Raw genomic sequence first — 22819 nt, forward strand, 5'->3', positions numbered from 1 at the left:
TTTGGTAGAACATGATAAAAAAATCATTCTAACCCTTGTTTTGTTATTTTATGTTAATTTTTATTCCTTTCAATGCATTCAAAATTCTCAAAATGCACCAGGAGAGCCAGTTGCCAATTCGGGATATGTTTCAGAAAAGCCTTTTTTTTAAAACACATATGAATAAAATAATTCAATTTTACATATATTTTTTTCTTTCGTATCAATATCCGATACTTCCAACGTATAGGTCCGTCTTGGAAACACTCAGGAGAGCCAGTTGCCAATTCGCGTGCGAATAACCAACTGCCTACTGGTAGGCAGTTGGTTATTCGACATTTTACTGACAGTCATTGTTTTGGTAGAACATGATAAAAAAATTCATTCTAACCCTTGTTTTGTTCTTTTATGTTAGTATTTATTCTTTTAAATGCATTCAACAGTCTCAAAATTCACCAGGAGAGCCAGTTGCCAATTCACGATATGTTTCAGAAAAGCCGATTTTTCAGACAAATATGAATAAAATAATTCAATTTTATCAATTTTACATATATTTTGTTCTTTCGTATCAAAATCCGACACTTTCAACGTATAGGTCAGTCTTGAAAACACTCAGAAGTGCCAGTTGCCAATTCGCGTGCAAATATCCAACTGCCTACTGGTAGGCAGTTGGTTATTCGACATTTTACAGACAGTCATAGTTTTGGTCGGAAATGATAAAAAAATCAATCTAGTCCTTGTTTCGTTCTTTAATGTTAATATTTATTCCTTTCAATGCATCCAACAGTCTCAAAATGCACCAGGAGAGCCAGTTGCCAATTCGCGATATGTTTCAGAAAAACCGATTTTTTCAGACACATATGCATAAAATAATTCAGTTTTACATATATTTTGTTCTTTCGTATCAATATCCGACACTGTCATCGTATAGGTCAGTCTTGGAAACACGCAGGAGAGCCAGTTGCCAATTCGCGTGCGAATAACCAACTGCCTACTGGTAGGCAGTTGGTTATTCGAGATTTTACAGACATTCTCTGTGTAGGTCGAAAATGATAAATAATTCATTCTTATCCTTGTTTTGTTCTTTAATGTTAATTTTTATTCCTTTCAATGCATTCAAAATTCTCAAAATGCACCAGGAGAGCCAGTTGCCAATTCGGGATATGTTTCAGAAAAGCCTTTTTTTTCAAACACATATGAATAAAATAATTCAATTTTACATATATTTTGTTCTTTCGTATCAATATCAGACACTTCCAACGTATAGGTCAGTCTTGGAAACACTCAAGAGAGCCAGTTGCCAATTCGCGTGCAAATAACCAACTGCCTACTGGTAGGCAGTTTGTTATTCGACATTTTACTGACAGTCATTGTTTTGGTAGAACATGATAAAAAAATCATTCAAACCTTTTTTTTGTTCTTTTATGTTAGTATTTATTCTTTTAAATGCATTCAACAGTCTGAAAATTCACCAGGAGAGCCAGTTGCCAATTCGCGATATGTTTCAGAAAAGCCGATTTTTCAGACACATGTGCATAAAATAATTCATATAATTACATAAATTTTGTTCTTTCAGTATCAAATATTTTCAACAAGTAAATAGATCCAGGGAACACCATGGTATGTCTGTTGCCAATTCGCTTGTGAATTACCAAATGCCTACTGGTAGAAAGTTAGTAAATCGACATTTTCAAGAAAGTCCATTTTTAGTCTAAAATGATAAAAATGTCAACGACACCCTCACTGCATCGGCTCGGATGACAATTCAGTTTTTGGGTTGACAATATCAATAACACGTTATTCACTTTATTATATAGAAGCAACAAAACAAGAAAAATAGTAATAGCAACTGAAATTTTATTATGCAACAAAGAACTGCTTGCATATTTGGCATTATTTAAAGTGCAAACTTTTTTATATTAAGTTGTTTCATCCTTTTATATAATACATATTTCTTTACATGGAGTTCGTTCAAATACCATTACATAAAGTAAGTACTTCTTTATATAAAGCGGATACTTTTTAAAAAGAAAAAAACGGTCCCCAAATCCTCACACGAAGCTTGCGCTGCCGTATAATAGAGTCGTTATTAAATTATATGAAGAGGATATTTGATAATATAATCATTATGTCATTATGCGTAGTGGATTTATGTCTTTGTATAAAAAGGTCAAATGCGGAAGTGCATTTACCACATCATATATCAGGTCCTAGATTGCTTAGACGATGCATGTCATTAATATTACTCCCAAGTCAATAAAATAGACATTAACACTCAGCAGCGGGACTATAGATTACGGCAGTGGTCAACTTTGGTAATTACACTGGACAGTGTGTGAAATAATTAGAAGGAATGTGTAAAACAAAAACATTGTTATATGAGCTGCACCATGAGAAAACCAACATAGTGTGTTTGCGACCAGCATGGATCCAGACCAGTCTGCGCATCTGTACAGTATGGTCAGTATCCAAGCTAGCTGTTCACTTTCAAAGTCTATTGCAATTAGAGAAACCGTTAGCGAACAGCATGGATCCTGACCACTATGTTGGTTTTCTCATGGCGCGGCTCATTATGATATTGTAGACTATATATAAATCATGAATTTGAAACACCTCAACTCGACTATTTAGTTATTGAAAATATCAAAGCAATAACCAAAAACTTGTGAATTAAATTACATTTAAATTATGGTTAAAAATGAAACAGACGTACAGAAAGGTAAATGAGTGGTGCATATCAGATTTGTTTACAATATACTATACATACAACAAAAGCACTTATTCTTTTAATAATCAATAAAAAATATATATAAGTTATATATAACTCTTTTTCTCTTTTGTAGTCTACATATTGCTGGATATTAGCAATATGAGACTACAAATTCTACTAACAGTTTGTTTTTCGGCATTTTTCAGGAAGACCAGTTTTTTGTTTATTTATCTTTTTTTTTTGTCTGTTTTCGTTTTCAACATTTTTTTCCAATTTGGAAGGTTACTTTTCTCGTGGGTTGAGCAACTGGTTTGGTGTGCCTTTAACTGATATTCTTTCAATTTTACAATGCCTTTGAACCTGTCCTGAAATGGCATTTTAACCCCAGTCAGATGTTCAGCCCTGATGAACTCTGCACATTGCTTAAATTCCGATGCGTAATATCCCCATTAGCACAACCGATTTATGACCTAAGATTCCTCGTCCAGCTTGATTTATGACTTGAAACTTCTTGAAACTCGATCTCATGAACGGTGTTATTGAACTTGACCTGCAGCTTTGTTTTCCCGAGGATTTTAATTGGTGACTTGCTGCCATGTGAATATATTTAATGGTATGCAGCTGGTTATTTTACATTTGTCAAAAATTCACTATTTCGGTCGAAAGTCATAGAAGTATTCAATATTAATAGATATATCCATTTAAACATTTAGTTTGTACTTACACATCAATATCTGACACTTTCATTTGGAAACATTCAGGAGAGCCTGTGGCGTGCAAAAAAACAACTATCTACTTGTAGTCGGCATTAAATCTCACGCATTGAGTTTACGCATACATTGAATATACACTAGTAAACCCTATGTTAAACATAACCCTAACCTTTAGTAAGTATATAGAACACACAATAGTGCGTATATTAAACAGGGGCGATTTAATGTTGACGCGACATGTAGCAGTAAGATTGTTGATGCCATTTTTAAGGCGTAAAAAGAATTGTTCTTTTTTTTTGTTTTGAATGCATTTAAAGGAATAAAAAAAAAACATTAAAGAACAAAACAAGGATTAAAATAAATTATTTATCATTTTCGACCTAAACACTGGCTGTCTGTAAAATGTTCAATAACCAACTGTCTACCAGTAGGCAGTTGGTTATTCGCACGCGAATTGGCAACTGGCTTTCCTGAGTATTTCCAGGACTAACCTATACGTTGAAAGTGTCGGATATTGATATGAAAGAACAAAATATATGTAAAATTGAATTATTTTATGCATATGTGTCTGAAAAAAAGGCTTTTCTGAAACATATCGCGAATTGGCAACTGGCTCTCCTGGCGCTTTTGAGACTGCTAATTGCATTTAAAAGAATCAATAATATCATTAAAGAACAAAAAAAAAAAGGGTTAGAATGAAATTTTTTTCATGTTCTACCAAAACACTGACTGTATGTAAAATGTCGAATAACCAACTGCCTACCAGTAGGCAGTTGGTTATTCGCACGAGAATTGGCAACTGGCTCTCTTGATTGTTTCCAAGACTGACATATACGTTGAAAGTGTCGGATTTGATACGAAAGAACAAAATATATGTAAAATTGAATTATTTTATGCATATGTGTCTGAAAAATCGGCTTCTCTGAAACATATCGCGAATTGGCAACTGGCTCTGCTGGTGCATATTGAGACTGTTGAATGCATTTAAAAGAATAAATACTAACATAAAAGAACGAAACAAGGGTTAGAATGATTTTTTTATCATGTTCTCCCAAAACAATGACTGTATGTAAAATGTCGAATAACCAACTGCCTACCAGTAGGCAGTTGATTATTCGCACGCGAATTGGCAACTGGCTCTCCTGGGTGTTTCTAAGACAGACCTATATGTTAGAAGTGTCGGATATTGAAAGGAAAGAACAAAATATATGTAAAATTGAATTATTTTATTCATATGTGTCTGAAAAAAAAGCTTTTCTGAAACATATCCCGAATTGGCAACTGGCTCTCCTGGTGCATTTTGAGTCTGTTGAATGCATTTAAAAGAATAAATACTAGCATAAAACAACAACAAAACAAGGGTTAGAATGAATTTTTTATCATGTTCTCCCAAAACAATGACTGCCATTAAAATGTCGAATAACCAACTGCCTACCAGTAGGCAGTTGGTTATTCGCACGCGAATTGGCAACTTGCTCTCCTGAGTGTTTCCAAAACTGACCTATACGTTGAAAGTGTCAGATATTGATACGAAAGAACAAAATATATGTAAAATTGAATTATTTTATTCATATGTGTCTGACAAAAAGGCTTTACTGAAACATATCGCGAATTGGCAACTGGCTCTCCTGGTGCATTTTGAGACTGTTGAATGCATTGAAAGGAATAAATATTAACATTAAAGAACGAAACAAGGGCTAGATTGATATTTTTATCATTTTATCATTTTTACCTAAACTATGACTGTTTGTAAAATGCCGAATAACCAACTGCCTACCAGTAGTCAGTTGGTTATTCGCACGCGAATTGGCAACTGGCTCTCCTGAGTGTTTCCAAGACTGACCTATACGTTGAAAGTGTCGGATATTGGTACGAAAGAACAAAATATATGTAAAATTGAATAATTTTATGCATATGTGTCTGAAAAATCGGCTTTTCTGAAACATATCGCGAATTGGCAACTGGCTCTCCTGGTGTATTTTGAGACTGTTGAATGCATTTAAAAGAATAAATACTAACATAAAACAAGAACAATACATAGGTTAGAATGAATTTTTTATCATGTTCTACCAAAACAATGACTGCCAGTAAAATGTCGAATAACCAACTGCCTACCAGTAGGCAGTTGGTTATTCGCACGCGAATTGGAAACTGGCTCTCCTGAGTGTCTCCAAGACTGACCTATACGTTTAAAGTGTCAGATATTGATACGAAAGAACACAATATATATAAAATTGAATTATTTTATTCATATGTGTCTGACAAAAAGGCTTTTCTGAAACATATCGCGAATTGGCAACTGGCTCTCCTGGTGCATTTTGAGACTGTTGAGTGTTGAATGCATTTAAAAGAATAAATATTAACATAAAACAACAACAAAACAAGGGTTAGAATGAATTTTTTATCATGTTCTCCCAAAACAATGACTGACAGTAAAATGTCTAATAACCAACTGCCTACCAGTAGGCAGTTGTTTATTCGCACGCGAATTGGCAACTGGCTCTCCTGAGTGTTTCCAAGACTGGCCTATAAGTTGAAAGTGTCAGATATTAATACGAAAGAACAAAATATATGTAAAATTGAATTATTTTATTCATATGTGTCTGAAAAATCGGCTTGTCTGAAACATATCGCGAATTGGCAACTGGCTCTCCTGGTGCATTTTGAGACTGTTGAATGCATTGAAAGGAATAAATATTAACATTAAAGAACGAAACAAGGGCTAGATAGATATTTTTATCATTTTCGACCTAAACTATGACTGTCTGTAAAATGCCGAATAACCAACTGCCTACCAGTAGGCAGTTGGTTATTCGCACGCGAATTGGCAACTGGCTCTCCTGAGTGTTTCCAAGACTGACCTATACGTTGAAAGTGTCGGATATTGGTACGAAAGAACAAAATATATGTAAAATTGAATTATTTTATGCATATGTGTCTGAAAAATCGGCTTTTCTGAAACATATCGCGAATTGCAAACTGGCTCTCCTGGTGTATTTTGAGACTGTTGAATGCATTTAAAAGAATAAATACTAACATAAAACAACAACAAAACATGGGTTAGAATGAATTTTTTTATCATGTTCTACCAAAACAATGACTGACAGTAAAATGTCGAATAACCACCAACTGCCTACCAGTAGGCAGTTGGTTATTCGCACGCGAATTGGAAACTGGCTCTCCTGAGTGTCTCCAAGACTGACCTATACGTTTAAAGTGTCAGATATTGATACGAAAGAACACAATATATATAAAATTGAATTATTTTATTCATATGTGTCTGCCAAAAAGGCTTTTCTGAAACATATCGCGAATTGGCAACTGGCTCTCCTGGTGCATTTTGAGACTGTTGAGTGTTGAATGCATTTAAAAGAATAAATACTAACATAAAACAACAACAAAACAAGGGTTAGAATGAATTTTTTATCATGTTCAACCAAAACAATGACTGTCAGTAAAATGTCAGTAGGCAGTTTGTTATTCGCACGCGAATTGGCAACTGGCTCTCCTGAGTGCTTCCAAGACGGACCTATACGTTGAAAGTGTCGGATATTGATATGAAAGGACAAAATATATGTAAAATTGATTTATTTTATTCATATGTGCCTGAAAAATCGGCTTTTCTGAAACATATCGCGAATTGGCAACTGGCTCTCCTGGTGCATTTTGAGACTGTTGAATGCATTTAAAAGAATAAATACTAACATAAAACAACAACAAAACAAGGGTTAGAATAAATTTTTTATCATGTTCTATCAAAACACTGACTGTATGTAAAATGCCGAATAACCAACTGCCTACCAGTAGGCAGTTGGTTATTCGCACGCGAATTGGCAACTGGCTCTCCTTAGTGTTTCCAAGACTGATCTTTATGTTGAAAGCGTCAGATATTGATATTAAAAACCATATTAAATGTCATATTGAATGATTTTATCCATTTGTGACTGAAAAAAAAGCTTTTCTGAAACATATCGCGAATTGGCAACTGGCTCTCAAGGTACTTTTTGAGACTGCTGAATGCATTTTAAGAAATGAAGATTAATTTTAAAGAACAAAACATGTATTAGAATGTTTTTTTTTCATTATGTTTTAAAAGGTAATCAGACTTGCTTATACATTTTGAATAACCAACTGGCAACTAGTAAGTAGTTGGTTATTCGAATGTTCAACTACCAACTACCAACTGCCTACCAACTTTACTGTCATATGTTTAATTATAACTGAACATCCTCCATCATTAAACATTACTATTTGTTGTATAAATATTATATTATTCATAATTATCATATGTTTGAAAGATCATGTTAACGTGACATTGTATTATCATAATATGTTGTTTATTATGCATGACGATGTACTTTGTACAAGTCTTAAATAAAATTCGGTTCTGTTCTGTTATATGGCGCCAAACAGGACTACAAATTTTGGTTCCACATCTCATTCACAACCATCAGAAGAGTAATATGTGGAATTTTAGAAAATATAACATAGTGTTTATATAAACATATAGCGCGTTTGATATATATCTAAAATAGTACTTTTCTGATTTGTTATCGCCTATTTCATCAGATTAGCAATAAATGGAATTTAGTAGGACATAGTGTAAAATATAGCGCGTTTAACATATATCTAAAATTGTACGGTTCTGATTGGCTATCGCCTATTCCACCAGAAGAGCACTATGTGGTAGGTTCGAAAGTAGTACATAGTGATAATAGAAAACTGGTTAATTATAGGATCTAATTTAATTCCGAAATATACCGGTTGGGTCCGAAAAAAACAAAGATAAGTATCAAACAGGGAATGCCACGCACCAAAAACGCAGCCTCCCCAAAACGAAACCCACAGCACGCAAACGCGCACACCACAAACACACATGCACGCACGCACGCACGCACACACTCACACACGCGCGCGCGCACACACACACAAAGCAAACACACGACGACAAAAACGAACAAACAAAGGAACACAGTGTGGCACCGCCTTGGAACGGTCAGTGGCAAAAACACCACTGGGGAGCTTAAACCGGTTTATGGTGCGCACCCAACCTCACTCTTACCCCCACCATGTTCAAAAGACACGGGACAGTGTAAATAAAAGTAATCCCCTCCAGGTGAATCTCTAACACACGTAAGTCGATTGTCGGGCCATGAAGTAAAAAATGGGTCTTTTGGCATCCAACTGTTTTTAACACTCCACCAGCGGTCCATGTGTGGTTAGCCCTATGCAAATAACCAAATGTATTAGAAACAGATAAGTGGATTTCTTTGATGATAACTGATAGGTGGGTCAAAATTTTGTATAAGAATTTAATAGGAACCCTTTAATCAAACAACTATGTAATCTTCAGTAAAATCACTTTATTTTAAATGTAACTATGAGCACCTACTTTATTTTAAATGTAACTATGAGCACCTAGTTTAAATTCTGTTACTGATTAGTAATGTCCAAGTTCATGAGTGTGGTTTCAGAGAGGTTGTTACCGATTTTGTTAGCTGAAATAGTTGGTTTGAATGCTAAATTTCACACTAAAATCATTCTAAACTGTTCCTATACAAATAAACATGCTATTTTCTTTTTAGATATACTTTCATTTTTCTTTTGTTTAAAATATAACTATATGAGCACCTGTTTCTAATTATGATACTGATAAATAATGTTAAAGTTCATTAATATCATTTTGAGAGTTTGTTACCGATTTTGTTAACTAAATTAGTTGGTTTACTTCAGTACATTATGCATATTTGCATAAATCATGCCAATTTGTACATTGAAAATATCTAATAAAGATTGGAAACATGTAATTATGCTGCAAATATGGCCAAATAAGTAGCTTAAAACTGGTAGTAGGTGGTCTATGAATGTGCACATCAACTTCTGCATACCAAAATGTTCGTCAGAATATGTTGTTTTTAGAACTGCGTGATGCCAGTTTCTAGTCACTGGGCAAAGTCCTCAAATTCAAGATGGCCGCCAACATGGCCGCTGATACATGAAAATGATACCAATGCATAAAATTGCAAAATAAAAGCATTTAACTGTTGTAAATTAATTTGAAGTTATTATAAAAATGTGAAAGTTATAAATCTGAAAAATTATATGCATTTATCGATATGAAATACAACTTTTTTACACATTTTATACCAATTTTATATGGACTAAAATGTGATAAATACTAGTTTCTTGAACATACGGTCAATATACTTTGTTTGTATTCCTCTATTTACTTGTTCCTTGCACAATGCAATCCCATGTTTAATAAGTGATAATAAATTGTAATAACATTATTATTTTGTTAAAGGATACATTCAAATTAGTGATAATATATATGTTAATGTGGGTGGGGTAATTCAATATAGAATATATCTAATAACAGGTAAAATAAAAGATAAATTGATAATCATCTTCAGTTATGTATACATCCTACTATAGTTTCATTATCAAAACAATGTATAAACTACGAAATATATATTTAAACGAAACCTTTTTTTATTTAAAAAATGGCCGCCAAGATGGCTGCCGCAATGTTTTTGCTATGACTTATATTTTATACCAGCAGCAACACCTTTGAAGACTCTGCTATAGCTTGTTGATTTCTTTGCGTTATAACAGTCGTACATTATGTTGATTATTTAACTGCATTGTGATTTATAGAGTAAACTGCAATACTATTTTTTTTTATATTTATAAAATAAACGAACCATCCATACCAGATATAGGTTATAAATGTAAATATTTAATAAATGAATATTTCCCCTACACCAAATACACAGTGAATAAACACTGCTTAATTAAATTACCTAGATCAAGGGAAACTTTCCCTTATACCAAAGTTACAGGAAATAACGAAATTGTCCGCTCTTCTATTGGAAATACAGGGCTTGAATATGTTTGACTGTTAGGGTCAAAACACCGGTTGTGCACGTTCAAATAATGTCTGCCACTGTCTGGGCAGTCATGCCAAACACATGTTGGCTGCTAAATCCGGAAACACCATGGGACAAACTGCCCAACCAATGTGGGCTGCCAAATCGGAAAACCCCATGGACAAAATGCCCAACAAATGTGGGCTGCCAAATCTGAAAACCCCATCGGACAAAATGCCCAACAAATGTGGGCTGCCAAATCTGAAAACCCCCATAGGACAAAATACTGAGCATTCGACTCCAGCATTAACAAACTATCGGGAATTTATTATTTTCAGTCGGTGACCTGGTGAATACTCAAAATGGCCTGGACATTCCCGGTAAATGCAAGGAGATTTATTTATTTATTTGGGTTTTACGGCTCACCAGCACAGTATAGGTTATATGGCGCCAAACAGGACTATACATTTTGGTTCCACATCTCATTTACATCGAAATCAAAACATGAGGTATGGAATCAAAATTTGCATACCTGCTGGAATCACAGAGTTACTGCAAAACCAAGTGTTAAGACCCTATTAGTCGCCTCTTACGATCATGCAAGGGTAAGGCAGTGGTTCCAATTCTTTTCATACACAGATCGTCCCAGAACCACATGGGGAATAGATCCTTGAGAACATACAATATACAAAATGGTAAAGTCCCTGGTTTAATATCTTACATCATATAAAATTTACAAGGGTAATCTCCACTTTTTAAACATCCTAAACTGACCAATCATAAAATAGGCAATTCATGTACATTATATACAATTACAAGTGTAACCTCCCCTGTTTTATATATTCTGAATTGGTCGGTTGTAACATTTCACCTACATCATGTAAAATGTACAAGAGTACTCCCCTGTGTACATCAAAATATAAATATAAAAACTAAGACTCCTAACGCGATCATCACGGAGGACACCCTACCTTATTTGAAATATTGCTTACTCTTGAAAAGCGATCCTCCGGTCAGTCGGAGAATCACTCTGCTCCTTCAGTTCAGGGCAATCACTTCTCAGGTGATCTCCCTGACAATTAAAGCATCTCCCTGGAGATCTAGGCATGTACGATTCTTCAGCCAATGATTTCCCTCACAATTAAAGCAGCCTCCCCCATTCCGACTAGAACTACCTGATCTACCCGGATTGTTTTCCCGATACTTATTTCTTCTGGGACTATACGGAGAGGGAGACAATGATTGATCAACTTTGGCGGTAAGCTCAGACATAGCTTTCAACAAATCTGTCTGCTGCTTAGTAGCGTTTTCTTGGTATTTAAGTTGGCTTTTGCTAGCGGTCTCCTGGACTTTAATCATACTGTTTAGTAACTCTGAGAGGGTGTGTTGCGTTGGGGTTGGAGCGACTTTAGAACTAATAGTCGGACTTGAACTATCTGAGTCTGTACTGGAGGCAAGCCTCTCTGAACGTCTGGGAATTGACTCCCTAGTAGCCTTAGTATTTGGACATTCCTTATGCGGAGACAGATTGCCCTGAAATGCATTATGGCACTGTTGAAATTTCTTGGCACGTTCTAAGCACGAGCGTATTTTAGTTTGAGATGGATCACATGTTCAGCTGGACTTACTAACATGAGGTGCCATCATATGGTGGCAGATTTGGCAGCTTAAAGTCTCTTCTTGGAACTTTCGTTTGGTCTTGCAGAAGGTTGTGCGAGGGCAACCCCATTTTGGTTCATAAACCGCACACCCGAGCTATTATAGTCTTGCACACCATAATTACTGGGGAGCACGTAAGGCGCCTGCTGTTGAGGTCACAGATAGCCGATTGGGGGCCCAGGTTTGTTTCATGGTTCAAGATGGAACCATTGGTTGGTAAATTGACTGGAACCACAGCACTGACTTGATGTTCATAAGGCGTTGTATCTCTTGAATCTGAATATAACAGACCAGAACCTCCCCAAGGGTACAATCGACTCATTTACCCTAGGAAAGATCTGTGCCGTTGTGGCAGGCACTTGGAACGGTGCCCTAGCATGCATATTTGCATAAGCTGGGTGCGGATCATGGGAGTAGCCACGGCATCAGGTGGCATTGAAGCAGCCATAGTGTATGGTGTCGAGGCAATTAAACATCGGCGGGCATTTGCGCAAAGGACGCAAGATGGCAGTGCAACAACTGTAGTATTTGGGATTGAGGGAAGGCCGGACCAAGCTACATTGGTTGGAATGGATTGAACCCCAACGAAACCCATTCCAGGTGCCAGGGGTTGACACAAATGACCACCCCTGGGTTGCGCTACGCGAGAGGGAGCTTGTATATTTGACTAAGTGTGCCACTCATACAGTAGGGTGTTTCTGCAACAACATGGTCACTAGCTCCATGTGGAAAGGTTCGAACCACCGTTTGTTACACCGGTGAGATGTGGTACAGGAGCCATAGCCGGTACATTTGTACTAATTCTAGAGGCCTGAACCCCTGTGTCAACCATAGTGTAGGGTGGTCGAACCAGAGCGTTTCGATCAGGTGGACGGATATTATTCCAAATGCCACTTGTGGGTTTTGGTGCTGAAACTGTTGCGGGTACATTTGTGTCAATAGGAGGGGATGATCTATCCATATGGTAGGGTGGTCTAGCAATAGCATTCTGGCCCCCGTCAGGTGGACGGGATTGATCCCAAGGGCCATCTGTAGGATGTAGTGCGGGTAAATTTTGTGGCACATTTGAACCACTTATAGGGCCCTGCAGTCCTGCTTCTCCCTTATAATTGGGCGGTTGTACCAAAGTGGACTGTTTTATGTCGGGCGGACACAGCCTATTCCATATTTCAGCCTGAGATTGTTGTACCATACCCAAAACTGGTACAGTTTTCCACTCCCACTCATAGGATATAGCGGCATATACTTTGATGATGGTACAATTGTACCCTGTTGCGGGGCACGTTCCCCGGAACCACCCAAAAGATAATTTGACACAAAAGCTGATGAGGGCGTATTCGTGCCAGGCGGAGGTACTTGACATCCCCTCCCCCACCCCGGTACCTCTACTAAGACACGGATGCGGGCGTATTTGTACCATGTGGAGGTACTTGCCGTGTGGAGGTACTTGTCCTCCGGTGCCACTACTAATAATGCTTGGCACGGAAACCGATGTGGGCGCATTTGTACCAACGGAGGTACTTGTCCCCCAGTACCCCTTGATGTCATAGTCAGAACTGGTTTATATGCAGCAGGAATCTGGCACACTTTGCCAGCGTAGAGGTTCGATGCTGCTTGACCCGTCGGTTCAGACATACGGGAGGCGGGGGCTCGGCCCCTCATAATATTCGCGTGATGCGATACCAAAGATGAACTCTTTTCATTTGTATTTGGATAAGGGGATTGATCCCTCGTGCCACCCGTAAGGTTCGAAAATGTATGCATTGCTGTACCAGACATACGTGAGGCGGGGGCTTGGCCCCTCTGAACATTCGCATGATGCGATACCAATGATGAACTCATTTCATTTGTATTCGGATAAGGGGTATGATCCCTTGCGCCACCCGTAAGGTTCGAAGATGTATGCATTGCTGGATCAGACATACGGGAGGCGAGGGCTTGGCCCCTCTGAATATTCGCGTGATGCGATCCCAAAGATGAACTCATTTCTATAGATATAAGTAAGCATTTTATTTCTACAGAAACAACTTACGTCTTACAAGTAAACTTTAAACCGGAAATATGTTATAAGTTGTGCGTATTTGACGTATACAATGATACCCCATTAAAATGCCTAGATAGCTCCAAGGATATGTTCTCAAAGACCTTCTTCAATTTAAGGCTTTTCTACATTTTGTTCTGCTGTAATTACCTCATACTACAAAGTATGAGAAAACATACGATTTCTTAAATAACAAATAAATAAAATTAAAATGTTGCTATTTCAAAACCATGACTTACATGTATATTACTTAAATCATATTGTGTCAGTTTGTATCAATCAATATGTGTTCAATGTATGTTGTTTTTTTGTTGTTGTTTTTTTAAGAATTTAATAACATTCTAAAGGTTATTTATTCAAATCTTAAAAAGATGTCATTGCAGAGCAGTTCTCCATATTTTACTGACATTATCATATCTCACAAGTTTACAAGCTTACAACTGAACATAAAATGTCGAAAACATTATTACGTGTGTTGTATATTAATCATTTTTACATTCTCTTTTTACAAGAAAATGACTAGCAAGCAGTTCATAAGTTTAAATCAGTATTTTATGTAATTGCTAAAGAAATACTCTATTAAATGCAGTTTTAGTGTTCGAATTTACATTTCAGCCTCTTTTAATTTCTTTTAGCAAATATATGTTTACTTCAAGATCGAACCGTGTCATAATGTGAAAATGATATATTTTCATCATTTATTGATTACCCACACCAATTATGTAACTTAGTCTTATTAATGTCGGTATATATGCCACATTTTATTCATGTAATAGTTCTTTTTCACGTATTTGTTTCGTCAAGAAAAAACATGCAGATTAAAACACCTGCACCTTTACTTAATATGAATTTTAAAGTATTACACATATCATATGTCAGTGTACATAGATTTACCCCATCCACTAAGCTGTTTACTTAGCCCTTGATTGTTGGATTAACAGATATTAATTTAATTAAAAGTTGTCATGTACATGTCAAATACTTATGTTATAGTTTATGAAAGTCTAAACATAATAAAGCATAAAACTTGTAAAATATAACCAAGCAATTAAAAGTGGTAGAATTATTAAAAGAATGTATGTAAAACAACGATTTTTTCTGATTATTTTGCATGCAAAATCCATCGTATTTTGTAAGAATATATTTCAATTTACTTAAAGATGAAATAAACTATGTTTTCATCTATTCTGCAACAGAAACTAGTATAAGACTAGGACGATGCCTTTAAATTTGAAATATATTGTCCAGTCAATATGTATAGTATGATTTTTAATTTTCGACAGCCATATTGGCGGCCATCTTGAATTTGAGCACTTTGCCCACCACTTGCACTATGGCATCAACTGGTTTTGGAAACTTAAGACTCTTACAAACATTTTGATATATAGTTTGCGATGTGCACATTCGTAGACCACCTACCCCTCATGGAGGTGAACTCATTTGCGACAGTATAAGACATAATACGAAACAATTTGATAGCAAAATAGGTTGATTTCTTTTCCACGTTTCCTGCTTTTATAACTGAATAATAAATCTTGGAATTTACAGAGAGATTATAAAACTTCGCTTAATCTTTTGAATAGTAATTAGAAATAACTTTATTTCTCCATTATAAGTTCACTAAGTCAGAAAAAAATAAGAAATATCGTTATCAAAACAAGTCTTGGAATAATGTGGACGTCAAGGGTATATATCCCAAGATTATATCTCAAACAAGCTGGGCATTAAAGCAGTTGTAAAATAAATGTGTTTCAATTGATCTGATTTGTTTTCTTTATAAAGCTCTAAATATACTGTCCTTTTTATATCACAGAGGAAATTCTAGACTTTAATCAAATGTATTGTTGCAAATATATCTATATAGGACAGATTTGTATAATTTTTGACTGTAGAAACGTTTTGATGACTATTATGTCAAAACGCCTGCAACCTTATATTTGAATTTAAGAATACATAGGTTGAAACATAGCCTTTTTATTGACAAATTTTTCAAACTAAATTTCTATTGCACATCTCATATACATAACATTATTTATTTCAGAGGACTAATAGAACGAGTAAAACGGGAGGCTGGTGTTTAAGTCAGAGCAAAGGCGAAGGTGGCCAGCACAGGACGGACAAGAACCTTGTGACTGCTTTGATAAAATTATTGAAAGGTCTGTTGAAAACAGTTATCATACATCAGGGGTTCGTCAAACTCACAAGAAGAACTTTAGGTTTATTTTATGTGCAACAGTTATTACTAATGACAGTGACTGCTATCTATCAATCATCGCCATTATTAGGCCCTTCGGAATTCAAACGTAAAACAATACATAAGCAAAGTACTGGCTAACGATAGAAATATGTCCACAAAAAATACATAAATATGGTTAATAGAGATTTATTCCTCTATTCGGATGTTTAGAAGTTTACCTTAAGAAACAAAATTATATGCCTCGTAATTCAGCGTTGATATTTTAAAGGACGTGGTCAAACATTTCACGGCCAATTTTAACTGGTTCGAGAAGATTTGTCGCTGACTGGCTAAAATATTTTATCTATAAAGTTACCAAACTAACAATACCTGCGAAATGTCCGAGAGGTTCAACCAGGAAACAATGGTATGCAAGAATGTTTGAAATGTAATCATTATTATCAAAATTGCCTCAAAATAAAGTAATTATCGCCTACACAATAAAACGGAAGCATTGAGCAACAGATACAGACATTTAAAAGCAAGTCAGCACTGAAGTGGCAAAATAATCATTAAAAAAATACAACATATTCATGAGAGAGGAAAACAGGTATGTCATTTAAAACGGTACCAACGAAAGACAACAACATCAAAATAAAGACATAGCTTTTGACTAGGCATTCAGTGAGGACTAGCAGTAGAATCGCTTCAGTGGCTAGTCATGCACATTAACCAAAAATTTAAAGTTAAACGAGACAAAATCAATGTAAACATACAGATAGGATTAATCAGAGGTATCATGGGTGTACTTATCAAATCGTTAAACATTTTAGATATATAAGGTTATGGCCTTTGTTATGACCTTTGTAAGTTGCTAAACATGTATCAGCCACTTCCACCCATAATGATATTAGAAACGTTAACTTTAGACATAGACGGTCGTCTGATTGGAACTATTAATCAGTAAATCACGGTCATTTGTGAAGCGGAACACAAAAGAGCCGTAAGTGAAAATTAAGAACTTGTATTATCAGCAAAACATTTTTTTTAATGTTTTGTTTCAATAAACTGGTTACAGAGTAATGTTTATTCATGTCATGGTACTTTCGGTGCCATTCGCGAAAATGTAGTATTATTCAGCTACTAGATCAATACTTTTGAAATACTAATAAATATATTCTGGGAAAACTGAAGAACAACTTCTCTTCTAAAAAGAATCACAAAAACAAAAAAATAAAACATTATGTTTGATAAACTAGGTTTCTCGATTGAACTATGAATTTCGGTCGTTATCCTATGTTTACCACTGTTAACTTGGGTTAACGAATGTGAACCTACGTTAACGAGCGTGAACTATGGGTTACCACGTTTTCCTATGCTTTCGCTTTAAAAAAATAGGTTAGTATTCAAAAAACCTGGTTTTATATTTGAAAAACCTAAGTTCTCGCTCGTATATCTAAGTTCACGTTTGTAAACATTGGTTCACGTTCGAAAAAATAGTTTCACGTCCAAAAACTATGGTTCACATTGAAATTCAATAAAAAATCATGCTAATTTATTTTTAAAGTGTTTTTTTTTTGTTCTATATGAAAAGTTTCTATATGAAAAATCTAATTATGTTCAAATCTGTACAAGGAGTTGTGAAGGGGTAATATACCTAAATTCAGTCTGCACAGCAGAGACTAGACATTTCCTAATTAAAATACTGTAATACTATAATTTTATTTATTTATTTATTTTTTGCACTAAAATAATGCATATAAATGCACAAAGCCATGAAGAATACTGCAATCATCATCCAAGCACTGTCATGAATAATATGCACACTGTACTTGCTGCCAGCTGTAAGCTGTCATATAAGTATGTTTCAGTTATAATTCAAGGAATTTAAAAATGTGTGGAAAAAGTTTTATGCACGAAAAGAGTGGAGAATATTCATGTTCCAAAGTATTATTAGATATCCTTCATTGCTAGCATGATATGTTATTGAAATATATTTCTAATTCATAATTATTGAAGAAGAGTTAAAGTCATGTCATGATATGCACTTATTGAATGGCTTACCGGTCAATAGTCCAGCTATTGACCAAGGTCCAAAGGACTGAGGGTCATAATTGTGACTAATGACTGGTTTTAAAGCCATTCAATAAGTGTTTTATTATATAACATGATATATTAATTTTCACAGATTACTTTTCAACAGTTTGACTTACTAGCCAAGAAATCATGTTTCGAATATAAACCGATGAAATAGCACAAACTATTGACCAGCGATTTATATAACGGTCATGCAATAATAAATGATGCTACATGCTGTATTAAAGTATGTAATATATAGCCTACTAAATACTAAATGCATTCAGGCTTTGGAAGAAAACTATTTTCAGAAAAAAAATATAAAAATGTTAGAATAGAAAAGAAGTACGACAGACATTTCTCTGTGACATATATTATATGACTCCTTATAATCATATATAACTGGTCCATGTACCCAACACATGTTCTCTGAGCCAAAGTTAAAACTTGAAATATGTGGAAATTTATTTTTGGTGTCATGTAATAACTAATTACAGTATCAAGTTTAGATATTCAAATGACTTGCTGTGTAGTCAGAAAGTCTTTCAATAAGTTGACACTAATGTGTACTATGTGATCAAAAAATTTTGAAATATATATGAGGAATAATGGTATCAGAAAATGAACACAATATCATGTGTTATTTTTTTTACAAACTTGAAAACTATATTCAATTCAGTTGATAATAAACTAAATGAAATTCTAAAGGAAATGCTCTGATGGACTGTATAGTATTAAAGTCCACAAAAGTGTAATTATATTTTTCCTCACATAATATGTATTAGAAGTTGAGTAAGAGATCATCTTACTGTTATACATGCACCATGCATACAGATACAATTGGATTGGGACTGTATATATGGCTGCCAAATCCCCTATCTTTTGCAGGTCCAGAATCTACTTTATAGTTAAAAAGTGGAAAGGGCAAACTCTTCCCTCTGTGTTTCTTTTGTTTTATTCAGAAAAGCATTAATATGACGAATTATGCTTGTGAAAAGCAAGTGCTTGCCAGGTCATTTGGTCTTTATTATGTATTAATGACTGCCCTATGTAAAACCTGTACGGTTAATCTGTCATAAAGTTAGCAATACCGTTTGATATACGTTGATCCCAAGTTTTTAATGATAATTGCTTTAAAACAAACACTATGACAATTCTTCTCGAAGATAAGTAAACGCAAAACATGGATGGGTAAAGTAAACTGATTAAGTAGTATTCAAAGAGTTTCTGATGTAGATTTATTCAAATATTGTATAACCAACACATTTATATCCTCAGACAGCTGGCCTCTCAAGTGATATCTCCTGGGCTTCGGTTACCGCTATTTGATCATTAAAATAATTAAAATAAATACAATTTCTTGGATGTTGCACATATCACAACCGCACATAAACAGACTCAATCACGCGCTGTTCTTATTTGTTTCGTTGACTTCTATGCTGCTAAATTTTTCAATATTTATTATCTGCAGAGGCATTTATTTACAGGAAAGAGCATCGGAAGTTTTGGTGATGGGCCAGGACTATACAAACAATTCTTTCTTGAGTCTAATGAAATAAATGTGTATGATGCATATGACGGGGCCCCATTTTGTGAAATAACCAGCAATGGACGTGTAAAATTTCTGGATTTGACCCTTCCACAATATGGCCTGCCAATCTATGATTGGATATTAAGTATAGAGGTGGCAGAGCATATACCGAAAGAATACGAAAGTGTATATATCAGTAATATCGTTCGTCATGCTAGAGAAGGGGTTATCTTAAGCTGGGCTAGACCTGGTCAGAGTGGATATTCTCATATAAATAACAGGCCATTTCTATACGTCAAAGACTTAATGAAAACTTTGGGATTTACACACGATGAAAAGAAATCAGACATGCTTAAATCTGCAACAGGTTTTCGGTACTTGAGATACAATTTAAATGTATACAGAAGACTTATACCACCTGATGTGTTACAGCTATAGTATAGCAGGAAGATTGATAACTTATTTGAATAAACACAAACTTTGAACAACCATACATATTTCTAAACAGTATCATGTCGCAGAAGTCTCGACAGAGGATGCCATGATAGTAGTTGTAGCCTTGAAGTCCGAGTAAGCGGAAATACATTAACAACTCAGTTTGTGTCCCCAATATATCTACATGATGCACATATAACCTATAAGACTTTGCACTGGTTACATCCTTACGTTGCTGAGGCAAATGTGCAAACTAGAGTTAGAAAACTTTCAAGTTATATATCTCATCACAGTGATATAGATAGTAAAGGGATATAAAAGGGATACAAATGAAAAAAATAGGCAAACATCTAAATTATAGACTATATTTGACTAGCCCTCACAGAGATAATATTAATGAACCACCATTTTGTTCAAAATAACATTATATTTCTTAATTCTAGTGACAAGTTATAAAACTTTACAAGCCGTTATCCTTTGAAGTTCATGAAGCATATCAAATTAATGATATGTGTAATTTACAAACAAATTTCAGCGAAGTAGAAATTCGTATGCGGCATCGGAACATTTTGTAAGCCTTACATAAATTATTTGTTTTTTTTGTCAAGAATATATATATATATATAATTTAAAATATGTGCGAGGCGAGGTTACGATGGCTCCCCGACAAGAACGACGTGTACAAACTCCAAACGTCAAGCCAGGTCGTGGATGAATTCTGCCATCTGTATAACAAATCCATCAGATGATTCGAATAACGACAGAGTTGATTTTGGACGTTTCTGCTCGGAAACGTTAGTTACACGTAAATACAGCGGCCGCAGCAGCTGTGCTGAGTTAGGCAATTACAACGGATCCGTGATTGCCGTGAATTTATGGACGATTTCATAAAAGACTTACGTACTAAAATTAGAATTTCCTTCAAAGATAAATTCTTGGACTTCCCCCCTACTTTCCCCAATCTTACCGAAAAGGTCCCAAACCTATGTACCGGTGAATTATTTGAATGCGTGAAGGAGTGAACATAACGTCGTGAAGAGAACTATTTGAGTATTAGAGAAATTAGCCGAGAAATTGACAATGACAATATGTGTAAAGTTTAGCTAGAGTGTTTTTAATATTTGTGTTGGAAAAACTGGATTTTAGGATATTTATGTAAGTGTTTTTGTTATTTTATTGGTTGTATTTGATTTTTGAATACCTAGATTTTTGACCAGGTTTTACGACTTTCGTTGCTTAAAACTTTGAGTAAGAGCGATATTAATTTCGAAAAGTAGAACCACGTTTTTCAGACTTCAGTGTACACATTTTGGCTAGGTTCAATTTTTGACCCATTCAGTTGTAATTTTAAAGTAATTTAGAGCATCTGCATTTGCATACGTCTCGGATAGGTTTCTTTTTAATAAAGTTGCATACGTATTGACAGGTTTCTTTTAGTAATAAGTGTTTATCATTATTTTGACAGAGTGATTTTTGTTCTGTCCATTTTTTTTCTTTTGTCATTCACAGGAATTTTTCATGTAAAAGTGAATTTTTGAGAAAATGAGAGGAATTCAATTTTATTTCATTAGTTAGTGTCAGTGAAAGGTAATATTTATTTTTTGCACTGACAGATAGTTTACCGTGTAAAAGTACTGATTTTGCTAAGATAATCATTCTTGTAAGTGAAATTGAAAGAAAGAAAATTTATTCTGACTGAATAGATAGCAGTGCCATTAAAATTGGATTTCAGATTATAATCTCTACCAAATTCAACGTTTGAGGATTCATCGGTATTTATATATGTCCAGTATTCATAATACATTTTAAAGTCAGTCTGTGCTTTTGAAATTTAGAAAGATCAGACTGTATTAATTTTCAATGGGTATAAACCCGATGGTTTAGCAATTCTTTTAAAGTATTTTTTTTCTGATTTCATTTTATTTCTTGAAATCAAGTTAAATAGATTTAAATGATAGAGTACGTTTAAAATTGGAAGTGGTACCCAAATAGTCATTTAAAGACTTAAATTGATAGCCAGTTAATCAGTCATTCGGAGTAAGTCAGTCGGTCATTGATCAGTGACTCAGTCATAGTCAGTCAGTCAGTAAATTAGTAAATCCTATCGTTATAATACAAAATTTGCAAAATTAGGTGTGTCACTAAAAACATTACCCATATACCCTGAAATCGACGTAAAAGTTCGATTTTCAGTACCCAAATAGGATTTTTACTAAATGTCTTACCCACTTTGCATGCTTGCACAAACTTTCTTCTTTCCTGAGGGTTCCAGAAAGGTATGTGATAGTGGAAGTGTTGTTATACAGTATTAAATAAGTATTTGAAATATATGCTTATAGTTTGATTACAGGTATACCCGTAAGCTGGCCCTTACTTGATTCCATACAGTTTTGTACAGTGTAGTAAGTTTCAGAATTGCCAGATATGACAGTATTTACTTTATATTGGTTTTGATCAAAGTTTTTCAGGTTTGCCGTACATTATTCTTTTAAGAAAATTGCAGCATCCAGATAATAGTAGCTGATAGTCAAGATATTTTCTTTCAGCATCTTAGCATAGACATTTTAGTGTATATAAACAAACATGTTTTGTTTTCCGCATTGATTTTATTATAGCCCATTCATTCATTC

General features: G+C 34.8%; 1 protein-coding gene across 1 annotated transcript in view; it reads left to right on the top strand.

Annotated features, from left to right (window-relative positions):
* The window catches only part of LOC128557915 (uncharacterized), a 37948-nt gene extending 15335 nt beyond the window's left edge, over positions 1–22613 (top strand). Inside the window, exons 2-3 of the mRNA XM_053546577.1 lie at positions 16013–16127; positions 19711–22613. Coding sequence (XP_053402552.1) covers positions 16013–16127; positions 19711–20192 — 597 coding nt within the window. The 3' untranslated portion in view covers positions 20193–22613. The remainder of the gene's footprint in view (positions 1–16012; positions 16128–19710) is intronic.
* The last annotated feature ends 206 nt before the right edge of the window (positions 22614–22819 follow it).

Source organism: Mercenaria mercenaria, chromosome 6, assembly GCF_021730395.1.
Source record: "Mercenaria mercenaria strain notata chromosome 6, MADL_Memer_1, whole genome shotgun sequence".
In the NCBI taxonomy this organism is placed as follows: Eukaryota; Metazoa; Mollusca; class Bivalvia; order Venerida; family Veneridae; genus Mercenaria; species Mercenaria mercenaria.